The sequence below is a fragment of the Bufo gargarizans genome, chromosome 9 (genome assembly GCF_014858855.1).
Source record: "Bufo gargarizans isolate SCDJY-AF-19 chromosome 9, ASM1485885v1, whole genome shotgun sequence".
In the NCBI taxonomy this organism is placed as follows: Eukaryota; Metazoa; Chordata; class Amphibia; order Anura; family Bufonidae; genus Bufo; species Bufo gargarizans.
Window position 1 is genome coordinate 11,992,085 of NC_058088.1, and position 21,015 is coordinate 12,013,099.

At 43.0% G+C, this 21,015-nt stretch overlaps 1 protein-coding gene across 1 annotated transcript; it reads left to right on the plus strand.

Annotated features, from left to right (window-relative positions):
* The first annotated feature begins 522 nt into the window (after positions 1–522).
* Positions 523–20,931, plus strand: LOC122919555 (fucolectin-like). The gene is made up of 7 exons (XM_044268641.1): positions 523–619; positions 8,439–8,471; positions 9,782–10,067; positions 10,271–10,419; positions 10,840–10,922; positions 10,999–11,065; positions 20,338–20,931. Exons 1-7 carry the CDS (start codon positions 577–579, stop codon positions 20,370–20,372), a joined length of 696 nt encoding a protein of 231 aa, XP_044124576.1. The 5' UTR covers positions 523–576; the 3' UTR covers positions 20,373–20,931.
* The last annotated feature ends 84 nt before the right edge of the window (positions 20,932–21,015 follow it).

Genomic DNA, 21,015 nt, shown 5'->3' on the forward strand with positions numbered 1-21,015 from the left:
CACAGATTTCCATACCAAAATCTGCATGCGTTTCTTGCGGATTTTGATGAGGTCTTGTCCCAATCTCACCCTTTGCATTGCAAACGGTGAAATCCGCGCAAAACAATTGACATGCTGCGGATTTATAAATCCATAGAGCAGGTCATTTTCCATACGGAAAGAAAAAGCAAAGTGTCCATGAGATTTGTCTACGCCAGGGATCAGCAACCTTTAGCACTCTCCTGTCCACCATATGACAGATGTTAGGTAATGCTAGGAAATTACATCTGCCACAACGTAAGAGATGTTTCATGGTCTGAATCTGACTGTAGTACGCTTCAATGCAAGCACTGACCAGAAGTCTAGAAAGCTCCCTGACCCCCATGATGACTACTGCAGCTCGTATATCCCCAGTGCTCACATTTACATGCACAGGTGTGAGCGCTAGCAACAGCTCTATGTGTAAACTGTTGACTTCAGGCTTAGGGACCATTTATCTGCATAGACAAACATTGTCCTGATTTCCATTGCAAAACAGACCAAAGGGAAGCGACACTGAAAGTAATGACTCTGCTATTATCCGGACATCTGGAATAGATGGAGATGTTCCTGGTGGTTCTCATATTCATCGTGCTGGGAGGTGAGTAATATAACATATAAATATTCTTTACCGGGATAAGGAAGGGTCCCGGAAACAATTTAACTGAGCTGTAAGTCTAATGGCAATAGGATGGATAGCGGGGCATCAATATGTAGCTATAGCCTTAAAGGGGTTGTGCCACCATGAAATGTTACTTCATATAATTCCCCCACAAAAACAAGTTACTTTTGTAATTTACGTTCTATGACTAGAACGTTCATGAAATATTCTCTTTTACGTCTGTCATGTATTTACCTGTCCGTGCTCCGGTGGTGAGCAAGCAGGTCCACCGACAGTCAGACTGGTTGGCCTATCAGGGACACCCGATGCCAGTCAATGAGAGATTTATACAGGCATCTGCTGGCAACAGGTGCCTGTGGTTGGTCTTCATTGCCTTACTCGCACGTGTTGTACTATCGTTTGGATTCCTGGCATTCTGACCTTTGGATTGTCCCTGACTCTGCTCCTGACTACTGGTTATACCTCTGTGATTATCTCCTGGCACTGATTCCATCTGGTATTTGACTCTGTGTTTGTACCTTCTGTTGGCTCTGACATCTCTCTCTGGTTTGGACTCTGGCCTGATTTTTTTTACCTTGCTTTTGGATCCTGGTTTTGCCTTTCTTATTTTGATTTATTTCTGTCAGACTACTCTTTTACCCCACTAGGGTTTAAGCCCCTGTACCATCACCAAGTTGTTGGCCCCCATGTATGGCAGATTGTGCAAGTAACTTGGGACAGTGGTGTGGGTGGAGTACAACTTCAGTATAAGGGTAACCCTTGGTGCGCGTAATCTGCATGGCAATGTGCACGTACACCTACTGAGGTGGTTGCACGCGCTCAGTTCCATCCTTTAACTGCCACCAGCCAAATCTACTGTTAGAAGCTGTGACAGTTACAGGGAGAGAGCTGCCGCGGAAAGGACACACCCCATAAGTTGTCATAGGGAGAGAGCTGCAGCGGAAAGGACACACCCCATAAGTTGTCATAGGGAGAGAGCTGCAGCGGAAAGGACACACCCCATAAGTTGTCATGCAGTAGAAAGGACACACATCTCTTAGCTGTGATCAGGAGACAGCTGCAACAGAAAGGACACGCCTCTGGAGCTGCCAGCCTAAAGAGAATCTAGCAGAGCAATGAATGGGGAGATCTCTGGATCCATGTGAGGTACAGGGCTGGTTCTAGCTTTGTTAGAAAGAGATTGTCATGTTCTATATGATGTCTGATTGTTATATTTTTTTTTACATTGATCATGGGGATAACCCCTTTAAAAGGGTTGTCACAAGATTTTAACTTATTCCCAATCTACAGGATGGGGAATCAATATCTGAGGGGGTTCGACTGATCCTATAAATGGTGGTTTTGTCCCCCACCACAGTATGAATGGAGCGGCAGCAAATGAAGCAGCCAGGTGCACACATGATTGCTGATTCATTTATATGGGCACAGGACCCCGTTCTCGTAATCCATGTGTGAATGGAGGATATATTTACATTTTGGGGCAACCCCTTTAAGGATTGCATTGTGGGAACTTATCACCTTGATTTTTTTTTTTTTTTACTAAATAGAAACAAATAGTGGAATAAGTTTTTTTTTTTCTTCTGTACACAAGTGGCCATCTTGCCTGAGCAGCTGCTCTGTTCTGTAAACAGCAGTTCAGATTTGCTTTATAGCAGCCATCTTTCTAGACCATAGGAAACTAACGTCTATAGATAACTCATCCACTTCTAAGGGAGAGTGTTGTGGCAATTCTGCAGGGAGCTGTGACCATCACCGTTCGGTGAATCCTATGTTATCTATTCAGAGGTGTTACCTGTCATTGTAAGTCTGCCTGTGGTGATGAGGATTAGGGATGAGTGAATCGATTTCGGATGAAACATTCAAAGTCGATTTGCATACTACTTCGTTTGCATACTGTACAGAGCGAGCGTTCTGTACAGTATTAGAATGTATTGGCTCCTATGAGCCAAAGTTATTACTTCGCATAATAACTTCATAAATCAATTTCTACTGTAAAAAAGACAAAAACATTTCCCGAACTCTGGTTTGGTTCCAAGTGGCAACTTGATTTATAAAGTTATTATGCGACACCTCGCAAAGTAATAACTTCGGCTCATCGGAGCCAATACATTCTAATAGTGTATTCAAAAAAAGGGATCCGCTCACCTCTACTCTCTCAGGATAGGTGCTCCAAACCAAAATTTGAGTCACCCCTCAAAGATTGAAGTATATAGTAAAAAGAAGATGGAATGGTCACTCTTATATGGAAATATAGGACACTTTATTGGGCATATATCATGGAATTGTGTGCAATAAAATTACAATAAAATGTTAAAACTAAATTTTGATCAATAATATATTAAAAAATAAAATGAAACAAAAAGCAGTGTTGAATGGGTGCTGATGGCTCCAAATGAAACCCCTCTCTATCATTCGCATCCAGACTTGTCCAGTCCCAGGTGCGATAGTTCTATCTGGTTTGCAGAGGTAGGTTGGTGCAAACAGCATTCACTCAGCTAAAAAATCCATATAATAGCAAAGTACATCAGATATAATTATACATCAGATATAAAGTATATAATCCTATAAACAATTAAAAAGAAATGTCACACTGTTTGGGATCTGTGAATGTCTAGATTTTTGTTGTTCACTTGTGTTTGGACACAATTGGTTAAACCGTCTGTATCAAAAGGCTGCTACAAACTGGTTGAATAATGTCAGTTTTCCTGCTGCTGACTGTTGCAATCTACTGTTTGTTTGGCTTGATTGTAGCAGAAATCATTACTTGAATAACCAGCAGTTCATTTGATATGATGCTTCTTAGTATAATACCCACTACTGTGGGCTTACCTTCACCCGCGCCGTCGGTCAAAAAGGGACTTACTGTTGAGCTCTTACTCCGTTGAATCTGCCGGCGTCCCGGCTATGGAGCTACTCACGTCCCACGTGTCTCTCACAGGTGATGTTAGAATCCAGTCCAAAGTGAGGATCACAGACCTTTCTTTTGCCGGCGCTATTGGATGGCGTGTTGCAGTCTTTTAGGATAGATGAATTTCTTTTGTTTGTAGTGCACTAGGTAGAATCGGAAAGTGGGGTATTCATCCAAGTTTGCTTGACGCCAGACGCGTTTCGGGGAGACGCTTCCCCTTCCTCAGTGGCATACCCCCATTCCTTAAATCGAGGTAATTTATACCCGATGATGGTTCTTCAAAAGATCCGAACTGGATTTGGAATTATATTTTCAAAAGGTGGTCTGGAATTTTTGAATTCCATTCCAGTATTTTCATTCTGGTTTCAATGGGTCTTATTCTGATATATATTGCTTATAATACTTATAATAATGTGGGTTCTTATTCCTCCCATATTTGCTATTATCATCATTTACTTGTACAATACATTTAAAAAATAAAGTCCATTTAAAACAATAAATATATATGCACTCAAGGCAGTTTTCCCAAGCCTTGCGTGGAAGGGTTGTCCCTCCTCCATTGGGATTCTTTCTCAAAAAGCCTATTTGACCAAAAAAAAAAAAAAAAAAAAACATATATAGCAAAAAAAAAAAAAAAAAAAAAATTTTGTTTTTCTCTTTCAAAAAACGCATATGCGATTTCAATGCGTTTTTTCTGAATTTGATGCGTTTTTCTTTCCCATTACCTTTAAATCATGATTTTAGTTCATCAAAGTGTCTGGAACATAAATATTGTTGTAAATTATTTTCTACAGACATTATTTGTAATTCTTTTTTCTTCTAAATGACTACATATTATTGAAAAAATGATAGAAAAAAAATGATAGAAAAAACGAAAAAATGATAGATATTTATGTAACACCTTCCATAAACCTACGGCCAGGAAAGGATATATCCCGTTTTCAAGCTGTCATCTGCCTCGTTGGCTGACAAATGTCCCTTTCGGGCAGTTCCGCCGACTTAAGCGTAACTGCACGGAAGATGACATATTTGAGGAAGAAGCCAAGGATATGAGTAGCCAATTTAAAGAAAAAGACTACCCAGATGCAATTATTAGAGAAGCCCTTGAAAAAGTAAAGGAGTTGGATCGGAAAACCTTTTTCGTACCTACACAAAAGCCAGAACGAGAAAGTAACACAGACTTTAGGATTATTTTGCCCTATAACACTCAGGCAAAACAAGTGGAATCCATTATAAAATCCCACTGGCACCATCTACATAGGGATAAAACTATAGGAACGTTTCTGCCCCCAATCCCCAAAATCACATATTCAAGGGCTCCGAACTTAGGAATTCAAATAGCTCCCTCAGTAAAAGAAAAAATGAAAAAAGGTCCAACATTAAATTGGCTTCAACCGAAAGGTTTTTTTAGATGTGGGAGATGTTCAGGCTGTAGGAAAACCAAGTTCCCAAGGAAAACAACAACAGCCACCTCCACACAAAATTCACATACCATGACCATCAAACATTTTCTCACATGTGACTCCTCCAATGTGATCTACCTGATCCAGTGCCCATGTCTGAGACAATACATTGGGAGAACCAAACGTACCTTGAAGGTTAGAATAGCGGAACACCTAAACAACATCATTAAAGGATACGAAAAACATTCGCTGTCTAAGCACTTCAAGGACGTACATCATCAAGACCCTAAGGGTCTCTCATTCATGGCGCTGGAAAAGGTGGAGAAACATTGGCGAGGAGGTAACCAGATCGAGAGGTTATCAAGAGCGGAATCCAGAAAAATATATGAATTTGGTAGCCTCCTACCAAAAGGCCTAAATGCAGAATTAGAAATTTTTGGGTTCATCTAACACTGGGTGGTCCGTTTGGGTGTCGATGGAGAGTTGCATGTCAGGCTGTTTTTCCCAGCACTGCAACTCTCCCTCTACCCCAAACGTGCCCCCCCTATCCATCAATAATTTGTAGTCATTTAGAAGAAAAAAGAATTACAAATAATGTCTGTAGAAAATAATTTACAACAATATTTATGTTCCAGACACTTTGATGAACTAAAATCATGATTTAAAGGTAATGGGAAAGAAAAACGCATCAAATTCAGAAAAAACGCATTGAAATCGCATATGCGTTTTTTGAAAGAGAAAAAAAATTTTTTTTTTTTTTTTTTTTTTTTGGTCAAATAGGCTTTTTGAGAAAGAATCCCAATGGAGGAGGGACAACCCTTCCACGCAAGGCTTGGGAAAACTGCCTTGAGTGCATATATATTTATTGTTTTAAATGGACTTTATTTTTTAAATGTATTGTACAAGTAAATGATGATAATAGCAAATATGGGAGGAATAAGAACCCACATTATTATAAGTATTATAAGCAATATATATCAGAATAAGACCCATTGAAACCAGAATGAAAATACTGGAATGGAATTCAAAAATTCCAGACCACCTTTTGAAAATATAATTCCAAATCCAGTTCGGATCTTTTGAAGAACCATCATCGGGTATAAATTACCTCGATTTAAGGAATGGGGGTATGCCACTGAGGAAGGGGAAGCGTCTCCCCGAAACGCGTCTGGCGTCAAGCAAACTTGGATGAATACCCCACTTTCCGATTCTACCTAGTGCACTACAAACAAAAGAAATTCATCTATCCTAAAAGACTGCAACACGCCATCCAATAGCGCCGGCAAAAGAAAGGTCTGTGATCCTCACTTTGGACTGGATTCTAACATCACCTGTGAGAGACACGTGGGACGTGAGTAGCTCCATAGCCGGGACGCCGGCAGATTCAACGGAGTAAGAGCTCCACAGTAAGTCCCTTTTTTGACCGACGGCGCGAGTGAAGGTAAGCCCACAGTAGTGGGTATTATACTAAGAAGCATCATATCAAATGAACTGCTGGTTATTCAAGTAATGATTTCTGCTACAATCAAGCCAAACAAACAGTAGATTGCAACAGTCAGCAGCAGGAAAACGGACATTATTCAACCAGTTTGTAGCAGCCTTTTGATACAGACGGTTTAACCAATTGTGTCCAAACACAAGTGAACAACAAAAATCTAGACATTCACAGATCCCAAACAGTGTGACATTTCTTTTTAATTGTTTATAGGATTATATACTTTATATCTGATGTATAATTATATCTGATGTACTTTGCTATTATATGGATTTTTTAGCTGAGTGAATGCTGTTTGCACCAACCTACCTCTGCAAACCAGATAGAACTATCGCACCTGGGACTGGACAAGTCTGGATGCGAATGATAGAGAGGGGTTTCATTTGGAGCCATCAGCACCCATTCAACACTGCTTTTTGTTTCATTTTATTTTTTAATATATTATTGATCAAAATTTAGTTTTAACATTTTATTGTAATTTTATTGCACACAATTCCATGATATATGCCCAATAAAGTGTCCTATATTTCCATATAAGAGTGACCATTCCATCTTCTTTTTACTACATTCTAATAGTGTACAGAGCTATTCAAACAAAGTATTATGCTCAAAGATTCGCTCATCCCTAATGAGGATGATGAGATGACTGCTGAGAAGTGATCACCACAGAAAAGTCAGCCTACTTTGAGGCTCAGAGTAAAAAATAAAAATCTACTTTTCATTTTTTCCCCTAAACACAGGTAGTGAGATGGAAAATCTGAAAAAAACAAAACAAAAACATAAAAAACTTTGTTTAAACATTTGGTCATTTCCGAACATACATTTCCATTAAAGTGGTTATTTGCATTTAAAAACGCATTAAGAGAGGGGAGTCTTCCATTCAGGACCCTTATCTCTCACTCTGGGGGTCTGTATATTGCATGGACAAACCATAGACTTCAATACGAACCATGTAATACTTAATTCCTCCTGTGGTGGCGCTGAAGAGGAAAGCAACACTTCCTTCCACATAGATTACAGCTGATCGCTGAGGGTTCCTGCAATAAAAGACTTTTTGATCTGCTCATCATAGGAGAATATTTCTAACAAAGGTTCACATTACCACTGCTATGGTCGACTCTCTGAACAGGAGGATCAGTTCCTTCTTCAGCTCCCCATCCAACACTGCAATGCATGTAGAGCGGTAGACCACTCGTGATGGTTCACTCCACTGGAGGGCAGTGCGTTTTTAAAGAGGACCTGTCGTCACTCCTGACATGCCTGTGTTAATAGCTTCATACATTCCCCATATAATATCAGTTCTGGAGCATCTGATCTTATGACTGTATGTTGTGCCATTCTTTTATTATTTCTACTAGAAGTTATGAATGAATTGCTAGCAGTCTGCAGTAAGGGTACAGAGGGGTGGTAACCAGTTTGGGGGGGGGGGGGGGGTGTACCTGCACAGACTCACTATATCCAATCAGTGCTGTCATTTTCAGACTGTGCAGGTACAACCCTCTCAACTGGTTACCAGCCCTCTGTACCCTTACTGCAGACTGCTAGCAATTCATTCATAACTTCTAGTAGAAATAACACAGGAATGGCAGAACATAGAGCCATAAGAATAGATGCTCCAGAACTGATATTACATGGGGAATGCATGAAGGTATTAAAACAGGCATGGCATGTCAGGAGTGGTGGAAGGTCCTCTTTAGAGATGGTGGTTGCATCAGGTTTTTAGTCACAAATTATACAAGCAACGTTCATGAAACAGTATGATCACCATAACCTAGTTTATCTCAGGGAACACGCAAGACCCCATTGCGGTACCACATCTTCCAACGCACTGGTTTAATATATGATGGTATACACTGTGGTGGAAGTCAAGTAATAAAATTCTACAGTACTTTTTGCTGGGCTGATGCTCAGGGGATTTTTCTTCTTTGGATTAGAATGTGGAGGATATACAATATGCTGCTCACATGTCATATGTACCATGTTTGTTTACAGGCTTAAAGCATGAATCACATGTGGAGTCTGTGGGTAAGTGAATAAACTGTAAGCACCTGTATAATATGTTTTATTTTACTTATGTATTAAGTGTTAGGACTATGTATCCAGTAAGCGCCACCTAGAGGCAGCTGCAGGAATCCAGAATTTTAACAAATACACAAGAAGCGGCTTATACAGAGCAGACAGAGAGTCAGCGCTCCACGGTGAAAGTCCTTTTTTGAACCTTATTTGTTGCATACATTTCTGCAACCATAAATCAGTTCCATACATGTGAATTGGGTTGTTTTGGATTTCTGTAAGCCCCATTAAAATGAAAGGAAGTCTCAGGCACTTCTGTGAGGCCTCTTGCACGCGACCGTGTGTCCCGCATACGGCGGTTTCGCAATACACGGGACACCGGCCCTGTGCATTCCACAGCATGGATGCATACCCATTCACTTCAATGGGTCCGGAGATGCGGTCCGGAAGCACTACGGTGTGCTTCTGCGGTGTTCCATTCCGTAAAAAGATAGGACAAGTCCTATCTTTTTACGGAACGGACAGATCGTGGACCCCATTCAAGTGAATGGCGTCGCGTTCCGCATGCAGCTGGCCCAGGGTCGATTCTCGTGCAGTGCAGACCGCAGCCCTTACATTCGTCTGCAAGAGGCCTGACTATTCTCTAACTGTAGGACCTTTCTGTCTGGCAATATAGGAAAAAGAGAAAATCCAGCTTCCAAACGACCAATTGAATGCTTCAATGAAAAAACGTGCTAAAATCCGGACATGTACACCAGGTTTCTATCTGGCACAACTGCAAAGAAGGTGCCAGTGCCACACTCCCATGTGCTCTTACCCATTTCCATTTAAGGGGACAGCCTAAAGGTGCCGTCACATGCTTCAGACTTTGTTTCAGAAACTTCCACTACTGAAAATCAGTTCCGTGGACCTGAATGTGTCTTGCAGATGTCCATGTGTTTGCCGCCCCACTGAAATGAATGGAACTGATTTTGAGCTGCAGAAACTTCTGCAACAAGATCCGTAGCGTGAGTGCACCCTAACACATCATGGTGGCACCTTAGGAACCCAATTTTAAGAAGCACCAACCTGTTTAAAATTACTTAAAGGTGTTGTCCCACAGGACAGGTGATAAATGTAGGATCATTGGGTGTCCAACCGTTGGGACTCCCAGTGATCACAAGAGCAGGGGTCCCCAAGTCATCAATTTGAATCAAGTAGTAGTGCACGTGTAAGCCCCCTGCTCCACTCACGACAGGCTGGCCATAGACATGGAGTAAATAAAACTCAGGCTCTCAAGTCACACATACACATTTAACAGCCATGTTGGTCCTCTCTTCCAGCAGTGAACGTGGCTCTACAGGGTCTCGCCTTCCAGTCCAGCACAGTCCCAGGGCAGGGTGAAGCTCACTTAGCAATAGACGGCAACACTAATACTGACTTTCTGAAAGGGTCCTGCAGTCAGACAACCAGCGAGTACCAGCCATGGTGGACTGTGGACCTAAGACGTGGCTACCTAATTGCCAATGTCACCATTACTAGCCAACTCAGAACCCTGACCTCTCAGGTGCCTTGGGCTGAGATCCACGTGGGCGAGAGTCTCCAAGGCTATGGAGTGTCTAACCCCAGGTGAGCACAGGAAGGTCATGGAGACCTTGATTTCTATCTTCTCTTTGAGGTACTGTGACTACTTGGGTATTAGAAATAGTAGGCTGAGTCTTCATGAATAGAGAGTTACCGTAATAATGCTTTCTAAAGATTTCCATAACGCATCTTAAGATTTCAGATACATGTGCTCCAGCCCTTTGCCTTTTTATACCTTTTTCTTCCAGCTGCTCGGTCATCACCTCCATGACTGCGGGTGCAACAATGACCTTTCCATGTAAAGGAATGATCGGACGATACATCACTCTGGTCATACCGAACCGCATCGATACGCTGACCTTATGTGAGGTTCAGGTGGCAGTCCTAAATGTACCAGGTAAACATGGCTGCAGAGAGTCCTACACCAGAAGTATTAGATTAAAACCATGGTGCACAGACCCACTGGACCGCATGTTGTCCATTCTGCACAGCCGGTTCTTTCAGTTGCTTCTTCGTATAGTAGATTCTATCAACCATTTGGGCTGACACTAACGTTTTTACATGGATGGTCATCCAGCGTTCCCAGAACATCTCCTCAGATATGCATCCTGGGCTCTCATACCACTAAGCAGGCTTGCCACAAAACCCAAGAACACTGATGGAACAGGACACATGGCTGACTTTACAGCCACAGATTTTGCATGTACCTCGCACATTCTGTGGGAAACTTCTTGTGGGTTGCACCTTATACATTACAAATGGTGAAATTGTCAGCAGAAACCCAAAATATTAAGAGTACCCACGTCACTTCTTACAGATCTGCAGCTCGGACTAACGATTAAAAGTGTGTCTGCTTCTGGACCAGGCCTCTTACCAAGCACAGAAACGATTGTCCAGATGGTGAGACCCCCTATTCCGCCGAGATGTCTCTTCTGCATTTCTGGTGACGTATAATCACATTTTCTATCAATAACAGCTCAAGGCGAAAACAAAGATGAAGATCAGGACACTGAGCCGGGGAATTGACAACTTCCTACAACGAGGTGGGTCATACAAAGAAAGAGGGAGCACCCCCCTGGCTATATCTTATTGAAGTGACCCGTGTCACATTTCTCTGTCAATCTCATACTTTACCTCTGCTGTTCAGTAGAAGGCCCTAAGCCACCATCTATGGGCTATGTAAATGCTGCAAGCCTCAGGTGCTATGTCCATAGGGCACAAGATGGTGCTTTTCACACGACTTCCCACCACATACAGTGGAGGAAATAATTATTTGACCCCTCACTGATTTTGTAAGTTTGTCCAATGACAAAGAAATGAAAAGTCTCAGAACAGTATCATTTCAATGGTAGGTTTATTGTAACAGTGGCAGATAGCACATCAAAAGGAAAATCGAAAAAATAACTTTAAATAAAAGATAGCAACTGATTTGCATTTCATTGAGTGAAATAAGTATTTGAACCCCTACCAACCATTAAGAGTTCTGGCTCCCACAGAGTGGTTAGACACTTCTACTCAATTAGTCACCCTCATTAAGGACACCTGTCTTAACTAGTCACCTGTATAAAAGACACCTGTCCACAGAATCAATCAATCAAGCAGACTCCAAACTCTCCAACATGGGAAAGACCAAAGAGCTGTCCAAGGATGTCAGAGACAAAATTGTAGACCTGCACAAGGCTGGAATGGGCTACAAAACCATTAGCAAGAAGCTGGGAGAGAAGGTGACAACTGTTGGTGCGATTGTTCGAAAATGGAAGGAGCACAAAATGACCATCAATCGACCTCGCTCTGGGGCTCCACGCAAGATCTCACCTCGTGGGGTGTCAATGGTTCTGAGAAAGGTGAAAAAGCATCCTAGAACTACACAGGAGGAGTTAGTTAATGACCTCAAATTAGCAGGGACCACAGTCACCAAGAAAACCATTGGAAACACATTACACTGCAATGGATTAAAATCCTGCAGGGCTCGCAAGGTCCCCCTGCTCAGGAAGGCACATGTGCAGGCCCGTCTGAAGTTTGCCAATGAACACCTGAATGATTCAGAGAGTGACTGGGAGAAGGTGCTGTGGTCTGATGAGACCAAAATAGAGCTCTTTGGCATTAACTCAACTCGCTGTGTTTGGAGGAAGAAAAATGCTGCCTATGACCCCCAAAACACCGTCCCCACCGTCAAGCATGGGGGTGGAAACATTTTGCTTTGGGGGTGTTTTTCTGCTAAGGGCACAGGACAACTTATTCGCATAAACGGGAAAATGGACGGAGCCATGTATCGTGAAATCCTGAGCGACAACCTCCTTCCCTCTGCCAGGAAACTGAAAATGGGTCGTGGATGGGTGTTCCAGCACGACAATGACCCAAAACATACAGCAAAGGCAACAAAGGAGTGGCTCAAGAAGAAGCACATTAAGGTCATGGAGTGGCCTAGTCAGTCTCCGGACCTTAATCCAATCGAAAACCTATGGAGGGAGCTCAAGCTCAGAGTTGCACAGAGACAGCCTCGAAACCTTAGGGATTTAGAGATGATCTGCAAAGAGGAGTGGACCAACATTCCTCCTAAAATGTGCGCAAACTTGGTCATCAATTACAAGAAACGTTTGACCTCTGTGCTTGCAAACAAGGGTTTTTCCACCAAGTATTAAGTCTTTTTTTGTTAGAGGGTTCAAATACTTATTTCACTCAATGAAATGCAAATCAGTTGCTATCTTTTATTTAAAGTTATTTTTTCGATTTTCCTTTTGATGTGCTATCTGCCACTGTTACAATAAACCTACCATTGAAATGATACTGTTCTGAGACTTTTCATTTCTTTGTCATTGGACAAACTTACAAAATCAGTGAGGGGTCAAATAATTATTTCCTCCACTGTACATGCTTTATCAGATGTCACATGCTGAATACGATCAGAACCCAGGCAGTTAGACAGCAGAACTGAGGGCTGTGGAGCCTGCAAGCCAATGTTCTGACCGACTCCTGCATTTTATCACACCCCGACTCCTTCATAAATGGCCAATTTAGTAATACATATACCGTAGTAAAATGGTGACATCAGGCTTTTCTTACAATCACCGTTTATTGTATAAGGACAGGGAATGATTATCACTACTAGAACACGCTGCCTATAGTATAAAGGGACAGGGGAGAACACAGAACTGATTATCTATCATCACTAAAACATCCTGCTTATCACCGTTTATAGCATAAGGGACAGGAGACGCTAGAACCGATCATCTATCACCACTACAACACACTGCTTATCACTTTATAGTATAAGGGACAGAAGAGAGGAAAGAACTGATCATCACCGTTTATAGTATAAGAGACAGGAGAGGATAGAACTGATTTTCTATCACCACCATAACATCCTGTTTTTCACTGTTTATAGTATAAAGGGACAGGAGAGCATACAGGGTGGCGAGACCTGATTATCTATCAGCACTAGAACGTCCTGCTTATCACTTTGTTTTTAAATAAGGGCCTTAGATTGATAAAAACATAAAATATATTTATACTCCCTTGCCCCCATGATGCGGAGGTTGACCTGATCCCCGATTCACTATCTCGTGGCCCTAAGTTGTCGACTGAACAAAGCGCCAGCTTGGAGGCCCTGTTCACAGAAACAGAGTGTGATCAAGTCCTTACCGGGTGGCAAGAGCCCAGGCCCTGACAGATTTACCGCCAGTTTCTATAAGTCTTTTTCGGCTCCCCCAACTCCCTTTCTGTTGAAAGTCTTCAATGCTGTGTCCTCTGGATGCTCTTTCCCGGCGCAACCTACCATGGCCCCATTGCAGTTATCCCCAAGCCCGACAAGTACCCACACCTCTGCGCCAGCTATCGTCCCATTTCTTTGCTGAATGTTGACCTTAAGTAATTCGCCAAATTGCTTGCCAACAGACTAAATACGTTCTTGACCTTTTTGATACACCCTGACCAGGTAGGCTTTACCCCCGGGAGGGAAGCCCACAATAACGCCCTCAGAACACTAGACATCGTCGAGCACGCAAAATCTACCAACACCCCCCTTATGATCTTATCCCTGGCCGCGGAAAAAGCCTTTGATCGAGTTTCTTGGCAAGCGATTCGAATTGCCCTTTCGGGATTGGGGATAGGCCCGGACTTCATGGGGAAAATCTTCAGTCTATACCAGCAACCCTCTGCTCGCGTTAAGATCAATGGCATACTCCCCTCCCTTCCTCATCCGCAATGGCACGCGTCAAGGCTGCCCACTATCCCCCCTCCTATATGTACTAGTAATGGAGCACCTCCTTGCTTCTATCCATGAAAATCCGGATATTGCTGGAGTCAAGATAGGTAGCGTGGAGCATAAATGCGCAGCCTTTGCGGATTACCTCTTATTGTACATAACCAACCCACGTATTGCGCTCCCGTCCTTACTCCGCGAACTCACTGGTTTCGGCAAATGGACAAACTTTAAAATAAATGTCTAAGTCCGAGGCCCTAAACGTCTCCTTGTCTCAGGAATTAGTTTCCTCCCTTAAATCCTCGTTCCCTTTCGCCTGGCCGCTCACGGGAATAAAGTATTTGGGCATAAAAGTCTCGGCGGACCTCTCCCGGCTCTTTCAGATGAACTTCTCTCCGGTTCTGGACTCCTGGCATTGCCGCAACTTCTCATGGTTCGGCAGGGTCAGTATCCTGAAGATGAACTTGCTTCCAAAGCTGCTCTACCTCCTACAGACCATCCCTATCCGATTGCCGTCAACCTACTGGCCGCAGTTGAAACGATGCTTTACGCAGTTTGTGTGTGGCAGGCCACGTACGAAATATTGGCTAGGTCCAAGGTGTCGGGGGGGGTCTGCCAGACTGTAGATTGTATTATTACTCCACGGCGTACACCAGATTTCTAGATCTGCTAACAGTGGACACCACTGGGTCCACATGGCACGGGATTCCTCCCCTACCTAGCTCTCGGCGCTTCCTTGGCTGATCGGGTCGTCTACCGTCTCTGCCCCAAGCCCCTCTTTCACGGTCAACCATACCCTCACAATACTCACCTCCATACATAGCCACCTTTCCCTCATTGATGCTACAGGTCCTCTAACCCCTATCACAGATCACCTTGACTTCCCGCCTGGAAGCTCCTCTCATCCCTTTCTGACAGGGACAGGCTCGCGCCCTCTCTGATTTTAACCCATGTTCTGTCTAGAGCCCTTACTGTGTTTGAACAAATGTGCTTAGCCCCATCGGCAGTATGTAGGGACATCTCCCCTATATACAACCTGCTCATACTGCAACACTCTTCCCACCTTTTACCAAGCCTGGGAACGCGACTTAGGCATCCAACTCACCCCTTCTCAGTGGAAGAGAGCCTTCTCCCTGACCCACAAGGCGCCGATTTCCACAAAGGCGCAGGAAACAAACTACAAGGTCCTCTCCATGTGGTACAGGGTGCCCACTCTTTTACATAAATGGTTCCCGTCTGTATCTGATAGATGCTGGAGATGTATGTCAGAGGAAGGCACAATGATCCATGTCTGGTGGCAATGCCTTACCCTACGTCCTTTCTGGGACTCGGTACACAAAATCACAGTGACAGGGATTGCTATACCCAACACTCCTGAATCCCTCTTGTTCTTCATCTTTGACCTGAATATCCGAGCGTATAGGGCCTCCCTTCTGAAATATATACATCAAGCTGCAAAAACGGTTATCCACCAGAGGATGGGGGACCTAATCTGTATCACCCCCTCCCCACCTCTCTCTCTTGTTTCTTTTCTGTTGTTTCTAATGCTTCCTAACATTTATTTGCTTCATTTTCTATACACTGTTCCTATTGTTTTAGGGGGTTGTACCCCTAGTGGTTTGAACTGCTGATATTGTATCTTGATTGTCCTAAACTCATTGCCTAGTATTGTATTTTTTTTTTAAAATCAGATAATTTTTATTTGGAATTTTGTGAAAATTACAAAAATACAAAGAAAGAAATTGGCCTGCACATTATACATGCATCAGTTGATAATAATAGTATCATAGCATTACATGATCGCCAAAGAGTCACTTCCATTAGTATGTAATATGGCAACAGGCATAACACGAGATGCACCTAAGATCAAGTAATCTAGTTACACAGTATACCATGTACAAACCACCTTTCCATCCATTGTAATTAATGAATTAATGAACAAAAGATCAACCCTCCCTGCCCAACTGTAACCCAATCCCCCCCCCCCCCCCTTACCCAAGCGATGGAACGGATCCGAACTCCAACATCAGCTATTTTATTAATGTATCTTAATCATAGCCTTTGGTGTACTTCTCCTATCTGTTTAATATTCATCTTGACACCCATCCTGTGTAATGCTAATCACTTTCATACATCATACGTCTATAGCTGATTAAGCTGAAGAACAAAAGAAATCAGGGACTGTGCCTCTACCGTCTCATATTTCAACTAAGACGAGAGGCTAATCCGGACACTGTATCCGAAATTCCTCCCACTTATCCCATATTTTGGTAAATTTCGTTACACATTGCCTTTTAACATATACACCTTTTTCTAGGCGTATTATCTCTGACATCCTACTAAGGAATTCTCCCCTAGCCGGTGGTTGAGGTCTAAGCCAGAATCTGGCTATCAATTTCCTAGCCTGGAATAACAGACGCTGCACTCCCGAACGGTGATGGCGATTTTTGATGTCTAATATTCCTACTATACATGTTCTCGGACCAGGCGGAACCGTGATATTAAATGCGTCTTTTATTAAGGCCAGAACTGAGGACCAGAAATTCCGGAGCTCCGCACAATCCCAGAACATGTGCATTAAGGTAGCAGGGCTCAAGCCACATCTAGGACAATCCGCATCCCCCCGAACACCTATCCGACACAAAAACTCTGGCGTCCTATACACCCGGTGTAGTAAAAACAACTGGGACATGCGCTGCCCCTCACAAACTGACAGTTGCGGGGTGAGTGCTAGGATCATCTTCCACTGCTCTTCTGAAATCGGCCCAACCTCGCTTTCCCATTTAGATTTAACTGCCAAAACCTCTTGTTTAATTGACTTCACATATAAGTTCCTGTAGGTAGATGATATTAAACCGCACGAGGAACTGTTAGTAAGAAGTTGCTGAAACAATGGGACCGTAGTACATTTCAATGATATAGAGCTAGCCTGTTTCTGAAAGGCATGCCGTAGTTGCAAAAATTGATAGAAGGCCGTATTTGGGAGACCAAATTCAGTTCTCAACTGCTCAAAGGACTTAAAGCCATCAGCAGTCTGTAGTTGCCGTAGATACCTCACTCCTTTGCGCTCCCAGGGTGAGAAGCCATCTAATTGGAATAGTTCAGGAAGATGCGGATTCCTCCAGATAGGGGAAAACTGTGTAAATCCTGTTACTGATAACAGCGCCCGACATTTCTGCCAAACTTTGTACATCATGGAAAGTGTAGGATGCCCTGGCAGCTTACCAACAATTCCGTTATTTTCCAACAAGACCACCGGTGAGTCGTGACCGATAATGTGCGCCACCAATCTGGCTGAGGCAACGTCTCCAGGAGTCCTCCCCCATCCCCTCAACTGTTGCAACTGTGCTGAAATGTAGTAGAGCCATGCATTCGGTACTGCTAGCCCTCCCTCCTCTTTTCCTCTTTGCAGAGTATCTAGTTTAATCCGTGCTTTTTTATGGCGCCAAATCAGATCCCTAAATAACCTATCAATTTTTATAAATATCCTACGAGGAATCCATACTGGGGAATTATGCAATAGATACATGAGCTTGGGCATGAGAATCATTTTAAGAAGATTGCTCCTCCCAATTTCAGATAACGGCAACTTGCACCAAGCCTTAATTTTATCCAACATTGTGATTAAGAGCGGCTCTATGTTAAGTTTAATATAGCTGTTAGGATTTGCTGTAACTATTATCCCCAAATACTTGACCTGATGCGCAATTTGCAGCGGACTGGATCTGGGGACGAGATTCACAGCAGAGTCATCTAACGGTAAGAGAATAGACTTGTCCCAGTTGATACGGAGCCCAGACCTATCACCAAATTCCCGTATAAGTGCCATGACAGGACTTAACGACTGTTCCACATTACCTAAGTAAATTAACATGTCATCAGCGTAAAGGGACACTCTCTCCTCCCAAGACCCACATGGAAACCCTACAATCTTATCAGACGAGCGCAGCAGGCAAGCCAGTGGCTCAATTGCAATAGCAAACAGGAGGGGGGATAGTGGACATCCCTGACGGGTCCCTCTTCCCAATCTGAATGACTCCGATGTTCCCCCATTCGCCCGTATCCTAGCCGAGGGGCCGTTATATAACAATTGGACCCAGGAGATAAAGGTCCTCCCAAATCCCATGACCCGCAGCACTTCCCAAAGATAGCTCCACTCAACACTGTCAAAGGCTTTAGCCGCATCTAATGAAAGAATGGCTCGACCTCCGATAGACTCAACTCTTCTCTGAGTATTAAGAAAAAGGCGTCTAAGATTTACTGAAGTAGACTTGTCAGGCATGAAACCCGCCTGATCGCTATGAATAATAGTGGAAATGACGGACTGTAGACGATTCGCTAAAACCTTCGCCAGAATCTTAATATCAGAGGTCAACAGTGAGATTGGTCTGTACGAGTCAGGGGATCTGGGATCCTTACCAGGTTTGGGCAGGACCACTACTATAGGAACTCTTCCTGCTTCTATGAAAGAAGCTAACTGAAGGGAATCATTGAAAACTGACAGTAATTGGGGCATAAGGACACTACTATACTTTTTAAAAAATTCTATCGGTAATCCATCTATACCTGGAGCTTTCTCATTGGGAAATGATTGTAGGGCTAATTCCAGCTCCTTGAGTGTTAAGGGACCTTCTAAGCATGCTACACTTGTCGCCGATAGTCTCGGGATCTCAATCCCTGTAAGATAATTAGCTATATTGGTAGAATCCACCTTTAATTTAGTCCTATACAGGGATTCATAATAATTGTGGAAAATTGACAGTATCTCCTCATCCGTCGTGGCAAGAGAACCATCCATTCTCTGGATAGACAATATTTTGGACGGTCCCTCCTGGGCTCTAATTACCCTTGCCAATAGCTTACCAGAACTTTCCCCCGCCTCAAATAGTATTGTATATTTCACTACGCATTTCTGTCATCATTTTCTCCAAAAATTCTATGAAAACCTTGAATGAATTTTTTTTGATATTTATACCAACATTCCTAAACTTTTCTAAATGTATTTATAAGTTACACAATATCAATAACTAAATATATATTTTTTTTAAAGCTGGAATCGGTATATTTCTACTGACTTCAAATTTCACCCAAAACTAGCTTTGACTCGACAGAATCTGCATATGTTTCCCTTTAGTACTTGTGCAAGGATATACAAGTAAGCAGTCATGTGTGTAAAGCCCTTGACACACTATCTTGTGCCATACAAAGCAACACAGAGTCTTGCAGCATTTACACAGCCTGCAAATGGGCAGCAGGGCACAGCAAATGTTCAAATTTCCCTATAGCGCCACCACAGGTTAAATGAAGTATTACACAGTTCTTATTGAAGTTAATCGGCTGCCCTTGTAAGACTAGGGCTACACAACTACATGTTTTGCATGACACCTAGGGCACAACTACACTGCAACATGTGTTGTGTGACAATTGTTGTGTAGCCCTAGCCTATCTCATTGACATGCATCTTCATAGAGAGACCTTGTTTATAAGCAGTCTCCCCTTCTAGCTCATGTCCCTAAGGGTTCGTTCACACAAACGCATTTTGTGTTCCGGATACGGGCCGTTGTCTGCGTTCGCAATACGGTCCTTATACAGAACTATTCATTTCAATGGGTCCGCAAAAGATGCAGACAGCACTCTGTGTGCTGTCCGCATCCATTGCTCCGTTCCGTGGCACCGCAAAAATTATGAGTCCTGTCCTATTCTTGTCAGTGTCAGTTTTGCAGACAAAAATAGGCATTTCTATAATAGGCCTCCTGTTCCGTTGCACAAATTGCGGAAGGCACACGGGCACCATCCGTGATTTGCAGACCACAAAGAAAAAGGACACAAACGAACCCTACTAGAAAGCCCTTTCCTCTACCATAGGGGGTTGGTCCAGTATTACAAAAACAGTACTAGGACTTTACCTAGGCAGCGTGATGGGAAGTGAACCCGTCACTAGGCTTAGGGTCGCTAAAGACATCCTGGCACAGTGGCCCCAAAGGTTTCCCTTTTATTCAGGTCTAAATGTGAGCAAAGCTTATGAATTCTGGCTGCAGGATGTAAAATCTGCTGTGAATGAGGATTGTAGCTGTACACCTTTCAAAATGTAAAGTATATCCCATCTCTCTGCAGATAACCAAACCTGCGTCCCTATGAGGTCTCCATGATCTTTCGTGCAATTGAGGAGCAGTCATACCCAGGACACAGCACAAGGGAGAATGTTAGAAAAATCCAGATGCAATAAAAATAGGAAACCAACATTCTTCTCTCCCTGTACATAGGATTACTGTATGCAAAAGTAAAAATTAAAAAGTAAAAATAGCATAAACTACCTTTTTAACACATTTTCCTTCACCTTGTTTTAGCAGTAGGGTCTCAGCCCCTGGACATACCTATGATGTCAGGACTGAGTTTGATAAAGCAAGTGACCCTTAAGTAATGCAAGATGTGAATGGGATTATTAAAAGATCCATTTTACTAATACTCCAGAGCTGGTAAGGGCTCCTTGCTTCAGCTAATAAAGGACGAGAGTCTGGGATTCCAATCAGGCGACCCCACCCCCACTGCGTTAGGGCTCATGCACACAAACATTTTCTGTGTCCGTTCCGTGTTTGGTTCTGCATACGGTCCACAAAAAAAACAACAACCACACACAAGTTACTCCATGTATAGTCAGTTTCCGTATGCCCGTTCCGCAAAAGGACAGAACACATCCTATTATTGTCCACATTACGGACAAGGATAGGACTGTTCTATTAGGGGCCGGCTGTTCCTTTCCGCAGAATGCATACAGACGTCAGCCGTAGTTTT

Bases quoted from the DNA above. Each gene is read 5' to 3' on its own strand.
- LOC122919555 (XM_044268641.1), top strand. From the start codon at position 577: ATGGAGATGTTCCTGGTGGTTCTCATATTCATCGTGCTGGGAG. The intron at 8,472-9,781 runs GTAAGTGAATAA...CCTCTCTTCCAG, and splicing joins ATCACATGTGGAGTCTGTGG to CAGTGAACGTGGCTCTACAG. The intron at 10,068-10,270 runs GTGAGCACAGGA...TTTTTCTTCCAG, and splicing joins TATGGAGTGTCTAACCCCAG to CTGCTCGGTCATCACCTCCA.